Source organism: Loxodonta africana, chromosome 15 (genome assembly GCF_030014295.1).
Source record: "Loxodonta africana isolate mLoxAfr1 chromosome 15, mLoxAfr1.hap2, whole genome shotgun sequence".
NCBI classification, from domain to species: Eukaryota; Metazoa; Chordata; class Mammalia; order Proboscidea; family Elephantidae; genus Loxodonta; species Loxodonta africana.
Window position 1 is genome coordinate 42,380,493 of NC_087356.1, and position 17,888 is coordinate 42,398,380.

The window sequence follows — 17,888 nt, forward strand, 5'->3', positions numbered from 1 at the left end:
AAATGCTCTGCTGTGTTTTGTCGGGTGTGGATGTGCTGGTTCTGAGAGTGAGTGAGAGTCCTCATGTGTGGCTCCTTCACAAGAACGTAACTTCATCAGAGCAGGCGACCGCCAGTCCCGAATGTGGCTGTTAAATATATCCAAGAGGTGAAAGCTCACTGACTCCCCTGGTCTGAGAAGCACGGCTGAATTCACTCACACGGCTTGCTAGGAACTGTGTTGCTAATGACAGAAACGTTTTGCTGGTGGCAGTTTGTTAAGTCAGGCAGGTTGACCTACGCTTGCTGTGAATCAGGCTATGATGATTGGCGCAGGGGTACGGACCTCAGCTGAGCCATGGGAGCTGGATGTCTGTGTTTCTCCTTCGTCCTGCACGTGGCAGGTTGATGGTGAACACTTACATGAGACTGATGCCTCAATCTGAGCCTGCTCTTCATGACATGATTTCTCACAGACGGGACTCAGTGCCCTGTCGTGAAAGACAGCACGGTCCGTATTCTGTCTGTGCCTCAGTTCCAGCTGTCCATGGGGTGTAGTCCTCTGGGGGACAGAGATCTCCTACTAGTGTGGGTTCTAATCCATGTAGTTCTCTGTGTTGCCTAGGCCCCTGCTAACTTTGTTACGCATTCAATAGAAGCGTTTTCTTGGGTGTAAAGCCACCTTGGATCTATTTAGTGGTCAAAATGCGAGTTTTCTGAAAATTTGCAAATTAGAAATCAAGCTCATGCTTCTCTCTGGCTCCTGTTTGTACCTTTCTGTTGCCTTGTGTCTTCTTTTCCCCTCTCTTGTCCTCCTCCCCTTTCTGCAGGCACCTGCTACAGGACATAGTCCAGTAGCCTCAGCACTGGCAGCATGTCAGATGGACTGTGAACGTCTGGTGCAGACATTGGAGCCTGGGAGGGGGGTGACTGTGACCTACAGACAGGTTGGGAACGGGTGGAGGCAGGAATTTGTGACTTCAGGAGCTAATGCTGTAGTTAGGAAGAAAAGGACGCTTGGTCTCTGAGTCCAGGAGTGAAGCTCTCCCGTCAGCTGGTTGTCTTCTTTTTCTGTCATGTTCATAAACTTTCTCCTGTCTCATCCTGCACAGGAAAATGCTGGGGCTTCTCAGGAAGCATAATAAGATCCCTGGGTAAGTTGACATTAGCAGGCACCACCTGCATGCAGCCCGGAATTACCCAGAGGGGCTTGACTCTTCCTGTGGGGTGATTGGGTTTCTTTATCTGCTGCAGCCACCACGCTGTGGCACTCTCCTGTGGCATGCACACAGTCGCCCCACCGTCAGGGGCGTCTGTGATTGCACAGCACACTGGGGAAACGCTGGGTAGGTCCTCAGTGAGTGCACGTTCAATGAACGTTCTTTATTTCTTTGGCTCTTACAAAGTGAGACTCATGTGACTTTGCCTTCAAAAGCTATTGTCGGATTTTATTGCTGAACTTATAAAATGTTAGATTTTTGCATATAAACCTTTTGACAGACGGGTGGAGAGGCTTACTTGGCGAATACTCGCGTCTGGCCTTTCCTTTACAGAAATGAGCTGCTGAATGAGTTTATGGACAGTGCGAGAGCATCCAACAGCCCTGGCCAGGCCATCGAGGTTGTGAAGCTGGCGAGCACCTTCAGCTTACCTGCCTGTGAGGGCCTCATCCAGAGAGTGCTGGTCGACTTTACACTCACTCAGGAACAGAAGTAAGTGATCCTGTGTCTTCACCATGTAGGAAAGTTAGAAATGGAGGAGACCATTTGTTCAAGGAAACGTTTATAGTTTTCTATTCCCTGAATTAATTTCTTGCCCTGTAAAAAGTCAAGGTGCATTACTTTTAAAATCACTTGTTTATCATACCAGTTAGGGAAGCCTATAGATTTGGCTGTTCGGATCATTTACTTTTTAGTGTGACTATAATGTCCCTTTTTTATTTCAGAACTGATGGCTCATAGGTGTCAGAGACTCCAGGAGCCGCATCCCCAGACTGAGTTGTACTGTAATCCTCGGCTTGTTTTCCTTCTAGGGACACCCTAGGAAACCTCGCTGCACTGACCAGCAGCAGTGACGGTGACAGCAGTGACGGTGACAGCAGTGACAGTGACAGCAGTGACAGTGACATCAGTGAAGGCAGATAAAAGGGGGCAGTTCAGGAGCCGCTGTGGCCTGGAGTAGACGCTTTCCTCACACTCGGGAACTCAGATGCTGGTATTTTGAGCAATGATAAGGAAACAAGGGAATACAGACATGGTATATTTGTTACTGTGAACAATGACTTAGATTAAGCTGCTAATTTGGGATTTACTAAACTGTCCGTTAATGCAGCATTCAGAGCTTACCATTTAAGCAGCAGCACTGCCACCCTCATTTCTTTAGACAGACTGGATGGCACACGGCTCGCGGCCTCATGTCTGGTGTGGGCTGACTTCATCTTCAGCACCTGCTTTCCCTGTTCCTGGGCTTCAGCCTTTGATGGCCTGATGCTCTGATGCTTGACCTTAGAGAAGGTTCAACAGAAGGTTTTCGTACAATTGCTATTTGGTCAATAGTATCCCAATTTCAGGGCTGTTTAGATGTGAAAAACTGCATCTTAGACTCCATTAAATATGATAATGGCAGAATTTTAGCCTGCATAACTGGTAAAATGGAAACTTTAAATAAATATTGTCATTGATGTACGTATGTGTGAGTTTCCTTCATTTTTACATGGCCCTTGCCGTGGTTTTCCCATGCTTTGTCTTCTCTCCCTCTTTTTTCCCCTTCTGTTTGCAGCACCTTCTGCAGCGGTGCTGCCAGGTGGTCCAGATGAGGGCTTGTGGCAGAAAGATGTCAGCGTCTTCTGGGCATGATCGTGCCTTGCTAGTAAGCAGGCTGGTCAAGTGTTTGGTTCATGTGTTCTCTTGAATGTCAGAGCTCAAACAGATTCTGAGGGGCAAAGAGAAATAAAATTGCCAGGATGGTAATTAGCTACTTAAGCATTCGTGTGTGTTGATCCATTAGCCCCTTGACATTAAATCAAAGCAGCAAAAGGGCAGATACGGCAGATCAGCCTTTGATGTTGGTTCACAACTTTCAAGGAGAACCTGGTTGCCGGAATCCTTTGTCAGCTCAGTCACTTCCATTCCTTCTGGTTTATGGCACCTTCCAGTGCTTAGCTCCCTTCTCGCCCTCAGTGCTTGGCTTTGGAAGTATGGTCCACCCCTTCTCGTGCCAGGCCCCAGCTGGATCATTACACTGCTCTGTAGCTGCAGAGTTGGTGGGGAGCATCCACGGGGGCTGACATTAGGTATTCGCAGTAGACGATCAGAGTAGGTGATAGGGTGCTCGGTGATTTTCTCCATGTGCTACAGCTGTTGCAAACCTCCATCTTGGCGAGTAACTGCCTCAGCTTTTCAGAGGAAACTCGAGGCCCGTGGGGTGGGCCTCCATTCTCTATTTGTAAATGTCCATTTCACCCATGGCCTTTATCAGTAAGATTTTCTTCTGTGCCAGAGGTAATGACCCCTCATCCTTGGTTTTGGTCCTGGCTGCGCCCTTACTCTAACCTAACCCCAGTGTGTTTTGCTTTCACTGGTTCTCTCCTTTCTGTTCATAAACTTGCCCCTAAGGGTGTCCCTTAGAGAATTTTAAAGTTGACCGTTTCACAACATTGTTCCTTCTCGCTCGCCTCTTGACCGTTTCACAACATTGTTCCTTCTCGCTCGCCTCTCACGAGGAGTCTGTGAGCACTGTCTGTACTTCCTCACTGCTTTACACTTGCGTACAACTCAAGTACTGCCCTTCTAAAGGCACCGTTTACTAAAGTGCTTCTTGGTGGGGCACTGAAAGCCCTGGTTTGTAAAACAATGCAGTTTAACAATTTTCAGCTGATGTGGAAACATTTCCATCCTGAAACTCTATTCAACTTCGAAAACAATGAAAACGGGAAAGGTTTTGGTTGTATTTTAGATCTAATTAGAATGGAGTTTTGAAAAGCCTTGGAGAAATCAGAAAGGAGATGAGCTGCTTTAGTGGTGCCGGCGCCAAGGCATCACCATCAAGTGCAGACAAAGCAACCATGTGTTAAAAATTAGGAATAGCCTTTTGTCAGTCAGGAGCGGAGGGTAGTAAACTTTCTGAGTAACTGGGCTATAGGGTTGCTATGAGTCAGAATCTACTCGACAGCAACAGGTTTGATACAGGTTTGAGCATCAAAAGAGCAGATGGGAATAAGATATGAAGGTGAAAGGGAAGAGTCAGGATGCTTTGATTAGATTGCCAATGTGTAGAAACCAGCAGATTTTTTGTCCAACAGAACATTTGAAGAACTCTCAAGGAAATGGACTAGCTTATTACAGCTCTCTGTCACACGGATATTCAAGCATAACACTGAACGGCCACTGAATGGATCTTAACAGTCCCACTCCCAAATGTCTGCCGTAGGACCATAAATGCTACCTTCTCTGCAAAAGCACAGTTGATTTTAAGACCCTACTGTTACTTGAATTTCTCACGTTTCTGGTATCCTTTACTGTATAAACACTACACCAAGCACTAGGCTTAGAGGAAAAGGTGTTAGATTGTACTGTCACTGGTTATGTAACTATTCTGTGTAATAAACAGGTTAGTGTCTAACTGTGGGGCCCAACCCATTAGCTAGTCTTGAAATCAATTTTTGTGGGTGGTGACCACAAATTTTTAATGGAATAGAAAATCTAAACGCGCACATACAGTATCGTTTCAAGATTTGTGATAAGTATATTTTTTACATTGCAACGGATGTAAACCCGCACATACACTAGATTACGATGTACATTTTTTCCTGTAGTTCATGGTCATAAAGGAGCCCTGGTGGCACAGTGGTTAAGAGCTCACCTCCTAAGCAAAAGGTTGGCAGTTTGAATCTACCAGCTGCTCCTTGGAAACCCTATGGGGCAGTTTTGCTCTGTCCTATAGGCTCACTATGAGCCGGGTTTGGTTTATGGTCAAAAATTTTGAAAAACTTTGAGATAGGATATGAGATTGCAGAGTCAGTAGAAGCTTGGGCGGGGCAGGGCAGATTTGATAGAAACATTTAGATGATGAGGCCTTAGAGGTGGTGACACTTTACCAGAGAAATGGGGCTGTTTGATATGGTTGAGGTAAGGTGACGTGCTGAGATGTGGGAAGATGGAATGCCAGGTACACAAGTGTGGGCAGAGTCTTCAGCTTGGCCCAGGAAGGAACCCAGCTTAGAAAAGAATGCTGCCAAGCGAACCATCAGGAAGGCCTGCTGGGGATCAAACTCAAGTGTACAGAGCTCAGCAAGAGTTACAGCTCCTGGAAGGTAGGAATGTGCAGGAGGAGTGAAGGTCAGGACAGGACCTCGTCCCAGCTTGGTCACCAGTGCCCAGCAATGACCCCTTCTTTGGCTCACCTACAATCCTCCAGCGCCCCTTCCTCTTCCTGTGGACCCTAAGGCAGTGCCAATGCAGCCCGCTAAAACTGGCAAGTCACTGAAACCCTGTCACCTCACCCTCCTCACCCACCAGCCTCAGGGCCCGAGTGCATCGAAGGGAAGAAAGCCAGAGAAGCATTTTCCCAGTTTGGGGAAATGGTGGCCACTTGGACCCCGTGAAGGGTGCAAACTGATTTGCCTGCCATTAAAGCATTCTTTTTATTTTCCTTTTGTGTTAAATTGTGTTCTGCCCTGAGTTCAAGCAAGTTACTTTAAACCTGGCGGGAAACCTCATTTGGGACTTGGAGGCTGCTTTTAACCAGAACCTGTTGAGAGAAAAAGCAGATGATCTAAGTTACTACGAAGGAATACAGAAGTAGTGTACCTTAAAAGACTGTCTAAAATTGCTTTATATTGATTTTGAAACTTCCAACATTAAAGATCTGAGTTTTACTATTTACTAGGAGGCGTTGAGTTTAAAAAGGTTGAGAAACACTCCCTACAGCAATCAGCTGGGAGGCAAGAAGGGAGCCCAATTTAAGGCTGTAAAAGATGCAAAGAATTCAGTGACTCCACTTTGTATCATCTTAACCTGAAGTGGCACAGGTATCATCTGTCACTTGTGCTTTTAATGAAAATATACTGAAGTGAGCCCTATGGGGCAGTTCTACTCTGTCCTACAGTCTCCATCGACTCAGTGGCAATGTGTTTGGTGGTTATGTTGAAGTGAAGCTGACAGGCCCTGACTGCCCAGGGCCAAATCTACGTGCATCAGGCTCTTTGGATTCCTTCCCCTGGAAGTAGAGCTGAGAATCCTGACCAAACTATAATCCAAGTAAGGCTCAGCCTCCTTTTCACCTGAATGGTTGCCAAGTGACATCTCAGGAAGACTGGATACAGAAGGAAAATCAAGGCTTTGCCAAGCAGAATCTCCATCAGCCTCATCTTGTTTTCTAATGTGCAATAGAGCCGGGGAGGTGTGTTTTGATTTTGGGATCTAAATCAGCACTGCTCGGGTCTTGTGCAGTCAATCGCATCTGAAGGAAGTTATTCTCAGGTTTTAAGAGAAACAGATTTCCTTATAATCTACCAGTTTACAGATTTCATGAGTAAAATAAAGACCGCAAGCATTTCTAGTATTACAAGTAGGTAAACCAGCTTTGCAAATTAATATATTTTGCAATTTCACACCACTCCAAAAAGGGAGGGGCTGAACATAGAAAAAATTCTACTCTGATAAAAAACAAGCCCCTAGGTGCCAGGAGTGCCTCCACCTCAGACACCAAGAGCATTAAACAAAACGTGGTCCAGTCAGAGAAACCAGATCTATTTTGTTGAATTAAGAACCTACTTAGGAGAACATAAAGAATGTTAATGTCAACCCAGGCCAAAGATGGACCAAGGGGCCTCAAAGGACAAGGTCCAGTGGCATGCAGAAACTTGAATGTAACAACAAATCCAAACTCAGTGGCTGGCATTTACCATCTGCAGAAATCTGAAATAAAAAATCCCCGTATGTACTCAGATGAAAGTGCCCCCTAATTAATCTCTTTGTGAACACATAAAACACAAAAAAACAAACCCATTGCCACTGAGCCTGTTCTAACTCATGGCGACCCCGTAGGACAGAGTAGAACTGCCCCATAGGGTTTCCAAGGCTGTAATCTTTACAGAAGCTGACTGTCCATCTTTCTCCCGCAGAACAGCTGGGGAGTTGGAACCACGGTCCTTTTGGTTAGCAGCTGAGCACTTAACCACTGAGCCACCAGGGCTCCTTTGTGAACACACAAACCTCTACAAAAAAACTAATTTTGAAGAAAAAAAATGGATAGTGATTTCACATAGAGGTGGTGTTCTTCATGGAGTGAAATAAAGGTGGGATTTGTGTTTATCCAGAACGGCACGTGCCCTCATCTTCAGAGGTGGCCTGAGGAAGCTGTCTGGGTTTATGGCAGAGTAGATCCACCGGAGTTACTCAGTTGCTGTTAGCAGTCCAGGTTCGCTAAGCCCACTTCTGTGAAGACATTCACAGTCCAGGTACCAAAAAGGAGCATGGCCAATGACCAGTGTGTTAAAACCGTCAGCTGTGACTGTCTGTGGGGTGTTTAGTTTGGCTGGTAGGGAACAGACCAACTTAATGATAAAAAAACAGAAAACTGCATCTCCAGCAGGAAGGGTAAGCACTGGCCCGAGAAACCTTCGCTGACATACACGCACAGGTGTGTGTGTGTACTGGGTCCCGATATAAATACACTTTTCTCCTGGGGGCAGCAATCAAAACAAGTTTGGATACACACAATTTCCAGTGTCTTTCAATCACCAGAAAGCTATATTCCCATTACAAATACAAATATTGGTGTTCTGGTTGGTATATCGGTCTCTTTGGAGTCTGACTAGCAATAATCAATTCACCAGAACCTTCAAAGCCAAGAGCCAGGTCTTGGATGTCTGCTGACCTAATTCTCAGCCTGGAAACTCCATGTGGCCAGGACTTTCTACGTCTGCTGTTGGCTGCTTTTCAAAGAAATTTTCTGCACACAACAAACTAGAAATGGTACTTTTTGAAAATGGACAAGGTACTCAGTTTTCATCTTGTTGCTTTATTCAGTTTGCTCCAAGGGAAAAATCCATAGCAGTAGAGATCACAAACATTATTTTGAATGGCTCACAGGCCCCATCAGTAAAACCTGAAAAACAGAAAATGTTACACAAGTTGCAAAGAACGTACCCTTGGAGTTTACTGACATGATAGCAAGTGGAAATAATGTAACTGCAACAGGTGTTAACATTTAGGACAGTAACCTGCTCATTTCTAGACAATTCTGGGACCCTTGCGGCAAGCCCCTCAGATACATGTCACTGCTGATCTCCTCTGACAAGAATATGACTTCACAGAGACTCTTCCTAGGCCTTACTCCTGCTGCACTTGAGTGGTCCCTATTCCTACGGCGCTGGCGTACGCCGTCAGGATCTCCACTATCTGTTTGGTTTCTAGGGTCATGCGGGCTTCGTGCAGCCAGTCCTGTGCCACTCGTCTGGACTCCCCTTTCAGCTGATTGACAAACTTTGCTGCCAACTCCAGATCTCCATGCTCAATGCAATATGAGGCATATGACAGTAACTTAAACGTGTTTATATCCTCAGGGTGGAGCTCCGGGGGCGGCTTCAGCTGCTTAGGCAGGAAGAGGAGCAGGGACTGCAGGTAGGAGAGGAAGTACTGGTATAAGCTATTTCTGGTTTCATCAATCATTGCTACCCTTCGGGCCAGTTTCTGGACATCATAGAAACGGGCTCTAAGGGTCTCTTCACTGTACACCCCACGGGTCAGGGACTCCGGAGGTATAGCTGCGGTTAAGGCCTGGGCAAACTCATTGTCAGCACAGCTGACTCGGATGGCCTCTACGGCGCTGCCCAGTGGGACAGTGGGCAGATCTGCAGACGCCGTCTTCATGCTATACTTTAACGCCTCAACTGAGAGCCAGAGCTGATGGGCTTTTCTGGCCTCCTCTTCAGCATCTGCATGGCCTACAAAGAAAACAAATAAAAAAGCAAAGAAAATCATTTTTCTCTCCATCTGACACTACACACACTTCAGATACACCTCAAGACCTGATGCATGACGGACAAGCTAAATCCACACAAGTGGAAGATGGGGCCAGAGAGAAAGCCTCTTACAAGCCCACCCCACCATTTCTTTCTGGCATGTTCTTCCTAATTGGCCTCCTTGTAGGAGGCAATAAAGCAAGACACCATTTGACAGCAAGGGCTTGCTCTGAACTAAAGCCACAGGGAAAGGTGGGCGGATGTAACTGCACAACACAACCAGGTCCCTAGCCCTCTTCAAGACAGAACAGGGTAAAGTGCCCACATAAGTCACTCACATACGCATGGCATCTAACTCGAATCTTTACACTTTGTAGTTGAGAAAGAAATGTGCTGTTAAATTAGGCTACGACTTACGCTAAGGCCACCAGAAAATTCCCACAAAGGAATGGAAGACTTCAAATAAACGTAATGAACTACTGGATCTTAAAATCCCGGAGTACTGAGCTTATTTTTAGAGTTTTCTGATAAGAGATTCTGTAACATCCCAAAGAAACCCATCTTATCAACACCCTGTCAGGACACTTCCCTTTCAGTCTGGCGCATGGAGACCTCAATATGGCTACTGTCCGTTTGGTGGGCAGACTCAGCAAACCAGCACTTCCAGATGACTTGCCAAGTGTCTGCAGACTCAGGAGCCTTTGGGGGGGAAGCATGAGGCCACAGTGACCTTTATCTCCACCCAAGGCACATGAGACAAAGCCACAGGGTATTGGGTGAACTGCCTCATAAACGGTGATCTCACGTTTTTCGTATCAGAAGTAAAACTTCATTTCATTTTAGACCTTTTTTAAAAATTTCCTTCTACTACTCCATGTTCCAAATGTATCAAATCTGGGTCCAAGTTTTCACGAGATGATTAAAATTTAGTACAGAAATTTCAGTATCCTTATGCCCTGACATCAATGCATGTACCCCATCATCCTTGTAACAAGTAATTAGCCTAAGTCACACTGAATAACAATCGTTAGAGCCCATCTGCTCACTCTGAACAGCCTGTTCGATTCCTCTCAGTCTGGCATAGGCAGTGTTTATATCCAGAGTAAAGTTGTCAACTTGCTCTTGACTGAGACGACGAAACTGTAATTCTTGTTCAGCAAGTTTCTCAGACATGTCCTGAAATAAACACAAACAGTATACAGAAAACAGCAATGTTACCTCAGTGCACGTAATTTGTCTGGACGCTAGTCTTCCGGCAACTGCTACCCTCCAGAAGCAAAAATATCAAAGCAGTTACCATGAAACTCCCAAATTATGTGTAAGGCTTCAAAAACTTCTTGACCTGTACTCGATGTGTAATTCTTCACAAATTTACTGTGGAGCCTAATACCAGAGGAGGCCGACCAGGAGGAGGCGAGAGAAGGCTGGTAAGGTCAGAACAAAGAGCCCACCACTGAAAGCAAAGCAACTGTGTTAACAACCCACGCATAATGATTAGGTTAGATTCCATGCCTTCGATTTAAGAAATAATAAAACATTCACTTTTCTCGATAAATACTCATCAAATAGAATTTAAAATAAAAAACCTTTCACATTAGAATCTATTTCAATTTTCTGGAAGACTTCCTTGCTTGAAGAATCTGTAAATGATTTCTTGAGTAGAAACTAATTACAATTAAAGGCATCCAGACTAATTACTGGATTTCCAAATTTAACCCATCTGGGAAGTTTCCTCGATATGAAATCAGAGCACAACCACATAACCCACAGGAGCTCGTGGAGATAAAGCAGGATGACCCGTGTCAGGTATTATCATCTACGTTCTCGCAAACCCCTTCGCCAGCCCTCCCTAAAGCCTGGAAGGCTCCAAACGACTCAGGTATACACAGGGCACGTCTGACCGCCTACACGTAAGGACATCTTTATACAAGAAGACCAATTCTGCAGACACACGACGCCCCACTCCACCACGGCCACCTCAGCCACGGCAAAACTCTTCCCGCATTCTTCCGTATCCATAGAGACAGTGACACAAAGAGCACGTCAAAGGGAAAGGAGGGCTTGTTAACAAAGGAAGGGGAGCTGATGCTTTACAGCAGGCCCTCACCTTCTCAAATTCATATTTCAGTTCCTGTTCTTGGACCCTAAGGACGTCTCGTAAGTGATCAGTGTGGGCAGCAGCCTGTCGGCGGAGCTGGGTTCTCATTTCAATTTCCATGGCGTCTCGGACTTCCTCTACCTATGAAACCAAACACAGGAAGGACTGGTTCTCAATTTTCCAAGTGTACTTTTAGGGAAAGACAAAGACTGAGTATTAACAGCAAGGCTGACAGCAGCTTCCACGTGGCAGGCATGTGGACACATTCTTTACTCCTAATTTTTATATATATCAGAAAGCTGATGGTTAGGAGGTAATTTCAAACAAGGTCATACAGCTGTAGCCAAATCAGATTTCAAACAGAGGTCTCTCTGGCCCCACATCACCAGGCTGCCTCCCATACAAAGCAAACACCATCATTTCCCGAATCACATGCTCACCAGAGAAGTAACCAGTTCTAGACCATGGAGAAAAGTAACTACAAAGACTTGGGGTCAAACGCAGCTTCATCATGACCACCTGTGTGACCCTGGGGAAATGATTTACCTTTTCCAAACTCCATTTTCTCATCTGTGAATAATAATGCCTACTTTGAAGAATTGTTAAGAAAATTAAATATGAATCTGACAGTTATTGAACATAATTTCCTTCAAAAAAAATAACTGGAAATATAAAAAAGCCTATATCATGTCTTGCTTAATAATTAACCATGGGTCACATGACAAATTGCTTCACACTGATTACCTGGAATTCAGAACTTTTCTCAGGAATAATGAATGAATGAATCCATTCGTTCAGTCAGTGCATAATCATTTCTGAAATGCCAACCCTGTGCCAGGTAGTGAGCACTGTTTGCTTGGATGCCACAGTGCTCACGGCAGACAGGCTTCCTGCTCTCGGACAGTGCACATTTCAATGTGGGGCGCAGACAGTAAGCAAGTCAACAAAAAGGGCATCTAAGACTGTGATACTTTTTAAGAAAATATAGAGGGGACAATGTGACAATGATGCAGGGGTTCTACTTCACATTAAGGCAACATCCAAGGTGAGCACTAAGGTTTACCAAGAAGTCATCCTTGTGAGGAGCCAAAATAATATACAGGCAGGGTAGGCACAAAAGCCCCAGGGCAAAAGGTGTCATCAGGGCACAAGAACACACCAGCAAGCCTACGGCACTGAAAGGAGAGCACCTGGCTCATGGCAGGCAAAAACAAGATCCAGGCTTTTTTTGGTATTGGTTAAGAATCTGGATTTTATATTAAATGCAGTGAGTAGTCAGTGGAGGATTTTCAACAGCATAGTGTCCGATTCAACAGAATGCAGAAATTATTGAACAATATCATTAATATCACATGAAAGTTTTGCTGAAGATCATTCAAAAGCAGATGCAGCTGTGCATCAACAGAGAACTGCCAGAAAATCAAGGCAGATGCAGAAGAGGACGTGGAACCAAGGATATCACTGCTGGTGTCACCTGGATCCTGGCTGAAAGCACAAAACACCAGAAAGATGTTTATCTGGTTTTACTGACTACACACAGGCATTCGACTATGTACGTCATAACAAATTATGAATAACACTGTGAAGAATGGGAATTTCAGAACACTTATTAATTGTGCTCACGCTGACCAAGAGGCAGTCATTCGAACAGAAGGATACACCATGGTTTAAAGTCAAGAAAGATCTGCGTCAGGGTTGTATCCTTTCACCATACTTAGTCAATCTGTACACTGAGCAAATGATCAGAGAAGCTGGACTATACGAAGAAGCACAGGGCATCAGGATTAGAGGCAGACTTATCAACAACCTGCGATATGCAGATGACACAGACTTGCTTGCTGAAACCAAAGAGAACTTGAAACACTTGCTGATGAAGATCAAAGACTACAGCCTTCAGTATGGATTACACCTCAACATAAAGAAAAAAATCCTCCTAACTGGAACAATAAGCAACATCATGATAAATGGAGAAAACACTGAAGTTGTCAAGGATTTCCTTTTACTTGGATCCACAATCAATGCCCATGGAAGCAGCAGTCAAGAAATCAAACGATGCACTGCACTGAGCGAATGTGCTACAAAAGATCCCTTTAAAGTGTTTCTTAACACTTTAAAGCAAAGATGTCACTTTGAGGGCCATGGTACGCCTGACCCAAAAGCCACGGTATTTGCAATTACCTCATATGCATGTGAAAGCTGGACAACAGATAAGGAAGACAGAACCGACACCTCTGAATCATGGTGTTGGCGAAGACTATTCAATTTACCATGGACAGTCATAAGATTACCAACAAATCTGTCTTGGAAGAAGTACAGCCAGAGTGCTCTTTAGAAGCGGGGATGGTGAGACTTCATCTCACATACTTTGGACACGTTATCAGGAGGACCAAACCCTGGAGAACGACATTATGCTTGGTAAAGTAGAGGGTCAGCAAAAAAAAGAGGAAGGCCCTCAATGAGATGGACTGACACAGTGGCTACAACGATGGGCTCAAACATAGCAAAGACTGTGAGGATGGCGCAGGACACGGTAGTGTTTTGTTCTGTTGTACATCCAGATTGCTATGAGTCACAACCAACTCAATGGCAACTCACAACAACAGTGCCTGGTCAAAATTACGTTTTAAAGGACCAAATGGCTGTGTGAAGATAAAGAAAGATTAGTATGAAAACAGGGAAACCTGTTGAGAGGCTGTTAATAACAGATTTAGAAAGATGAGTGTAAAAACAGGGAAACTTACTGAATAACAGCTTGGACTTTGGTGGTGATAATGGAGAAAAGTGGACAGACCTGGGATTTACTTTGGATGCACTAGTGGGAGTATCTGTTGGTGGTCTGGATATGAGTGATGGAAGAACAACCAAGCACTATTTCTGGCTTGAGCAACTGGGTAGCTGGTGGTTTGTTTACAGAGAGAAGACAGGTGAGAGGCTGGGACACAGGTTGAAGAGAATCAAGAGATCTGTTTTGTATGTGCTGAGCTTGAAACGACTACTGAAAATCCAACTGAAGCTATCAAGTAAGGGCTGGACAGGAACCTGAAGCCAAGGCAGGTCAGAGCTAAAGAATGTTATATATGGTATTTAAACTTCAAAGGCACAGGACTAGATAAGATCACTTGAAGACAGTTTAAATGGGAAAAGGTTTCAGAACCAGGGCTGAACAGAGGAGGCTGAGGAGAGGCCAGTGAGGCAGGAGAAAAGACCAGAAGAGCATGGTGTCCTGGGAGAATGAGCTTCAAGGAGGAGGAAGTGGTCCACTCTGCTGCTAAGAGACCACGAAGGTGGGATGAGCAGTCAGGTCATGCCCAAACATGTGCCCGAGAGAGCGCTGAAGGAGCTACTTCATCCATCCCTACCCGTCCACCACTTACAACACTGGCAGAGGGAAAATACTCCGAATCCAAGAGAGATTCTTTTAGAACTGCCTTAGGGGAGGGGTTCCACTGGGGACAGAGGAGTTAGATAACCCTGGACACCAGCAGCTCATTACCTTATTACACCTCTGCATCTGCTCAACAAAATGAGAACCCTGCTAGACCAGTCCTTCCCTAGAAGCTTTGACTAAGAGAACAAGGGCCAAAGCTCATTCCGTAGTGGCTCAGCATGACTTATACCCAGCATTTTAAAGTCAGCGACTCCAATATTATCTCTAGAAACAGACAATCAAGAGGGACGTTAAATGTTAGGCATTATTCTCATCTCTGCTACCTTTCTGTCCTGTTCAGCCGCTACTTCACTTCTGTGATGTTCTAATGCTTTGGCCACGGCAGAGTCAAATGCCCGCTTTTCTTCCAGCTTTTGTTTTTCCAAGGCTAGTGCAATGTGCTGCTTCTCTGCAGCTTTCTGTTCTGCTAGCTCTCGGTTTAGCTGGTCAATGCGACGATGTGCGTGAGCGATCAGGGAGTTCAGGTCGTCGGTAGACAGCCTGTCAGCTAAACAGAACACGTCACACAGTTGATGATTTCACCAAAAGGATATATCACTACAAGGTAAACTGCTTCAATTACTTGTCATTTAATCTTAAGAGCTATAAAGAAAGGCAAAGTGTGGCTCACATATGAAAAGAGATTTTGATTTGCCAGTTCAATCAGAAATTTGCAGCTCGTGTCCAACAGTAAGGTGTTTTCAATCTCAGGCAAAACAATCTAGGTAGGCCTCGAAAGAAATATCATCAGGTCTTTTCCAGGAACCCAAAGCAGTACTTCCAATGTGAACGACTTTTAAATCGGCTGTCTGCCTCACAATAATTGTCTCTAAAGACAAAGCTGATCCATGCAGCCACTTCTATACTGTCTTTCACATATTACTATGATTAGTCATCACAGGCATCCAACTAAAGTCTCTTCCACAAACACTCTAATCCAATGCAAATTCTCTCAGACTTTTCCCTAACAGGAGTTTCTATTCCTTTTCTCAGACAGGTATTAGTTAGGACAATGACCTGCACTCAGAGCTGTCCATCAGGAGCCCTTCTAGAGCCTTTTAAAATCCTCCAGCCCATAGGTTCTGATATTAACCTTAAACACATGCCTTTTTTTAAAACTTCACACTCCGAAGTTAAGAATTACGGCTCTATGAGCAAAATGCATAATAATAGAGAATGTGGGAAATTCTTTATGGCAAATGACTCAAATCCTCAATAAACAGAAAAGAAAAAAAAAAGAAGGGATAAAAGATCAATTCATTAAATTCAATGTGTGTAACAATTCTGGATACTGATTTGAATAAACTGTAACGCCCCCCCTTACGGACAGCTGAGCACACCTGAACACTGAATGGATGTATGAGGACACTGAGGAATAATTAAGTCTCAGGAGTGATAGGATACAGTCATCATGTTGTCAAAAGGACAGTCAAAGCATTTACAAGTAAAAGGAGATGCTAAGATTTGCTTCAACATAAGGTGGGGGAGGGGGCAGTGGGAGTAGATGAAACAAAGCTGGCCACGTTTTGATAACTGCTTAAGTGGGGGAAGGGTCCATAGGAGTTCATTATCCTTTTCTTCCTGCCCTTGAACACTGAAATTTTTCAAAGTTAAAACACACATATATACAGGCAGTCCCCGGGTTACAGATGCCTGAGTTACATACAACCCGTAGGTAGGAACCAACCCCATAAAGGCTATTATATTAAAAATTTGAGGTACGTACAATGGTACGTAATAACAAATGGATGCTACTTTGCGACGGGCATCCAAACGTTATTACTATTGTTACTGTATTATTACAGTAAAGATGCTTTAGTGTGTCTGGAAATGTTTTAACGTTTTTTATATATAGAAAGGTACACTATATACTAAGACAAACATTTGACTAAATGATGTTAGATATGACTCATATCTAACTGTTATGACTTACGTACAAATTCAACTTAAAGACAAGACTCAGCAACAGAACTTGTTCATAACCTGGAGACTGCCTGTGTGTATGTATGTGTGTATGTACATATGTTTGTATGTATGTATGTATTCACATCTACAGGTTTCCAGTCACTGAGAGCACAGGGGTGACAAAAAGATCCAATTAAGATTTAGCATATGTGATACAATTCTACTTTATATTATTTAGATAACTTAGCATAAGAATCATCAGTAAAACAAAAAGACTTTAGTCTTTTAAGACTCAAAAGCCTTTAAGAGTACAATACACGTAACTACTCACCTAGGTCAGAAATACCTGCAAAGAGAAAGCAGAAAAGTTTGAATATATACATATTTCAGTTATTGATCATTACAAAGGAACATAAAAGAAAATAAGAAGTGAAGAACCAGACACCAGTTATCTGAAAAAACATATTTTAATACTGAAAATCAAAATAATAGAATTCATTTCCTAAAATTTAAAAAGATTCTAGAACAATACAGATCAAGGCAAATTCTAATATTTTTAGAAAATAAGGGAGTAAAACCCACTGCCTTCGAGTAGATTCCGACTCATAGCGACCCTACAGGACAGAGTAGAACTGCCTTATAGGGTTTCCAGGGAGCAGCTGGTGGATTTGAGCTGCCAACCTGATAAGCAGCCAAGCTCTTAACCACTGTCCCACCACGGCTCCAAAGTAAATGATGTTAAAAAGTAGTTTTGGTTTTAAGGAACTCCACTCTATATCCCCAAATCAATTTAGTTTTTTCATAGACACTACAACTTTTATCCTCCCATTTATACTGGTTCATACAATATTTCAAAGTCACATAATTGCAACAGCAAACAGAAGTGGTTTAAACAGATCTAGGAACAACCCCATCTCATTCTTGGTAAGCCAAAAATCCGACTGGCAGAAGCAGAAACGAGGGCCTGGGATTGCTCCAGCACCCTTCAAGTGGCTTCTTTGCCTTTATGTATTATGAGTCACCCTCAATCTCACAAAAATGAATTTTCCTCCTTATTACAATCACCTCACTCTTCTTCTCAAAGCCTGAAAGGGTATCTAATGCTGCTGACACAAATCAAGCAGCCTGAGAACAATGAGGCCAGTGCACAAGAATAAAACCCTGGCTCTATCCCCTAAAAACGGTACAACCTTGGGCAAATACTTCTCTGTGCCTCAGTTTCCTCATCTATAAAACGGGGATAATAACAAAACTTAGTCCAGGGCTATTGAGACCTTTAAATAAGTAGATACATGTGAAGTGCTCAGAGCACAGAGCCAGGCACAAGATACCGCTCAAGATGTCAGCTACTGTGACCATGTTTGGCACTGCGCTCAGCTACAGAAGAACACAGAGGAAGTGCCAGACATCATGACATCACCAGTAGATTCACAATTTAAAGAACTAGGGCTACTAACAGCGAAATAACTAACGCAAGACAGTATAAAGGATTTGCTGTATGTCGTAAATGCCTGC

General features: G+C 44.0%; 2 protein-coding genes and 1 non-coding gene across 7 annotated transcripts in view; 2 read left to right on the top strand and 1 right to left on the bottom strand.

Annotated features, from left to right (window-relative positions):
- Nucleotides 1-2,662, top strand: part of PTCD3 (pentatricopeptide repeat domain 3) — a 36,434-nt gene extending 33,772 nt beyond the window's left edge. For 2 of the 3 annotated variants that reach the window (XM_010599944.3, XM_023539380.2), the window contains 3 exons: nucleotides 1,091-1,132; nucleotides 1,532-1,690; nucleotides 2,011-2,662. In XM_010599944.3, coding sequence (XP_010598246.2) covers nucleotides 1,091-1,132; nucleotides 1,532-1,690; nucleotides 2,011-2,122 — 313 coding nt within the window. In that variant the 3' untranslated portion in view covers nucleotides 2,123-2,662. Of the gene's footprint in view, nucleotides 1-1,090; nucleotides 1,133-1,531; nucleotides 1,691-1,923 lie in introns of all 3 variants that reach the window. The other variant, XM_023539379.2, reaches the window with a different exon arrangement.
- LOC111747781 (small nucleolar RNA SNORD94) lies at nucleotides 293-429 on the top strand. Its single transcript, XR_002783738.1, has one exon. It is a non-coding gene; the product is annotated as a small nucleolar RNA SNORD94 (small nucleolar RNA).
- A 5,318-nt stretch (nucleotides 2,663-7,980) lies between the features above and the next one.
- The window catches only part of IMMT (inner membrane mitochondrial protein), a 44,785-nt gene continuing 34,877 nt past the window's right edge, over nucleotides 7,981-17,888 (bottom strand). For 2 of the 3 annotated variants that reach the window (XM_010599942.3, XM_010599941.3), the window contains 5 exons: nucleotides 16,705-16,719; nucleotides 14,753-14,976; nucleotides 11,051-11,182; nucleotides 9,990-10,119; nucleotides 7,981-8,925 (listed from right to left, as the gene is read on the bottom strand). In XM_010599942.3, coding sequence (XP_010598244.3) covers nucleotides 8,312-8,925; nucleotides 9,990-10,119; nucleotides 11,051-11,182; nucleotides 14,753-14,976; nucleotides 16,705-16,719 — 1,115 coding nt within the window. In that variant the 3' untranslated portion in view covers nucleotides 7,981-8,311. The remainder of the gene's footprint in view (nucleotides 8,926-9,989; nucleotides 10,120-11,050; nucleotides 11,183-14,752; nucleotides 14,977-16,704; nucleotides 16,720-17,888) is intronic. The other variant, XM_064268811.1, reaches the window with a different exon arrangement.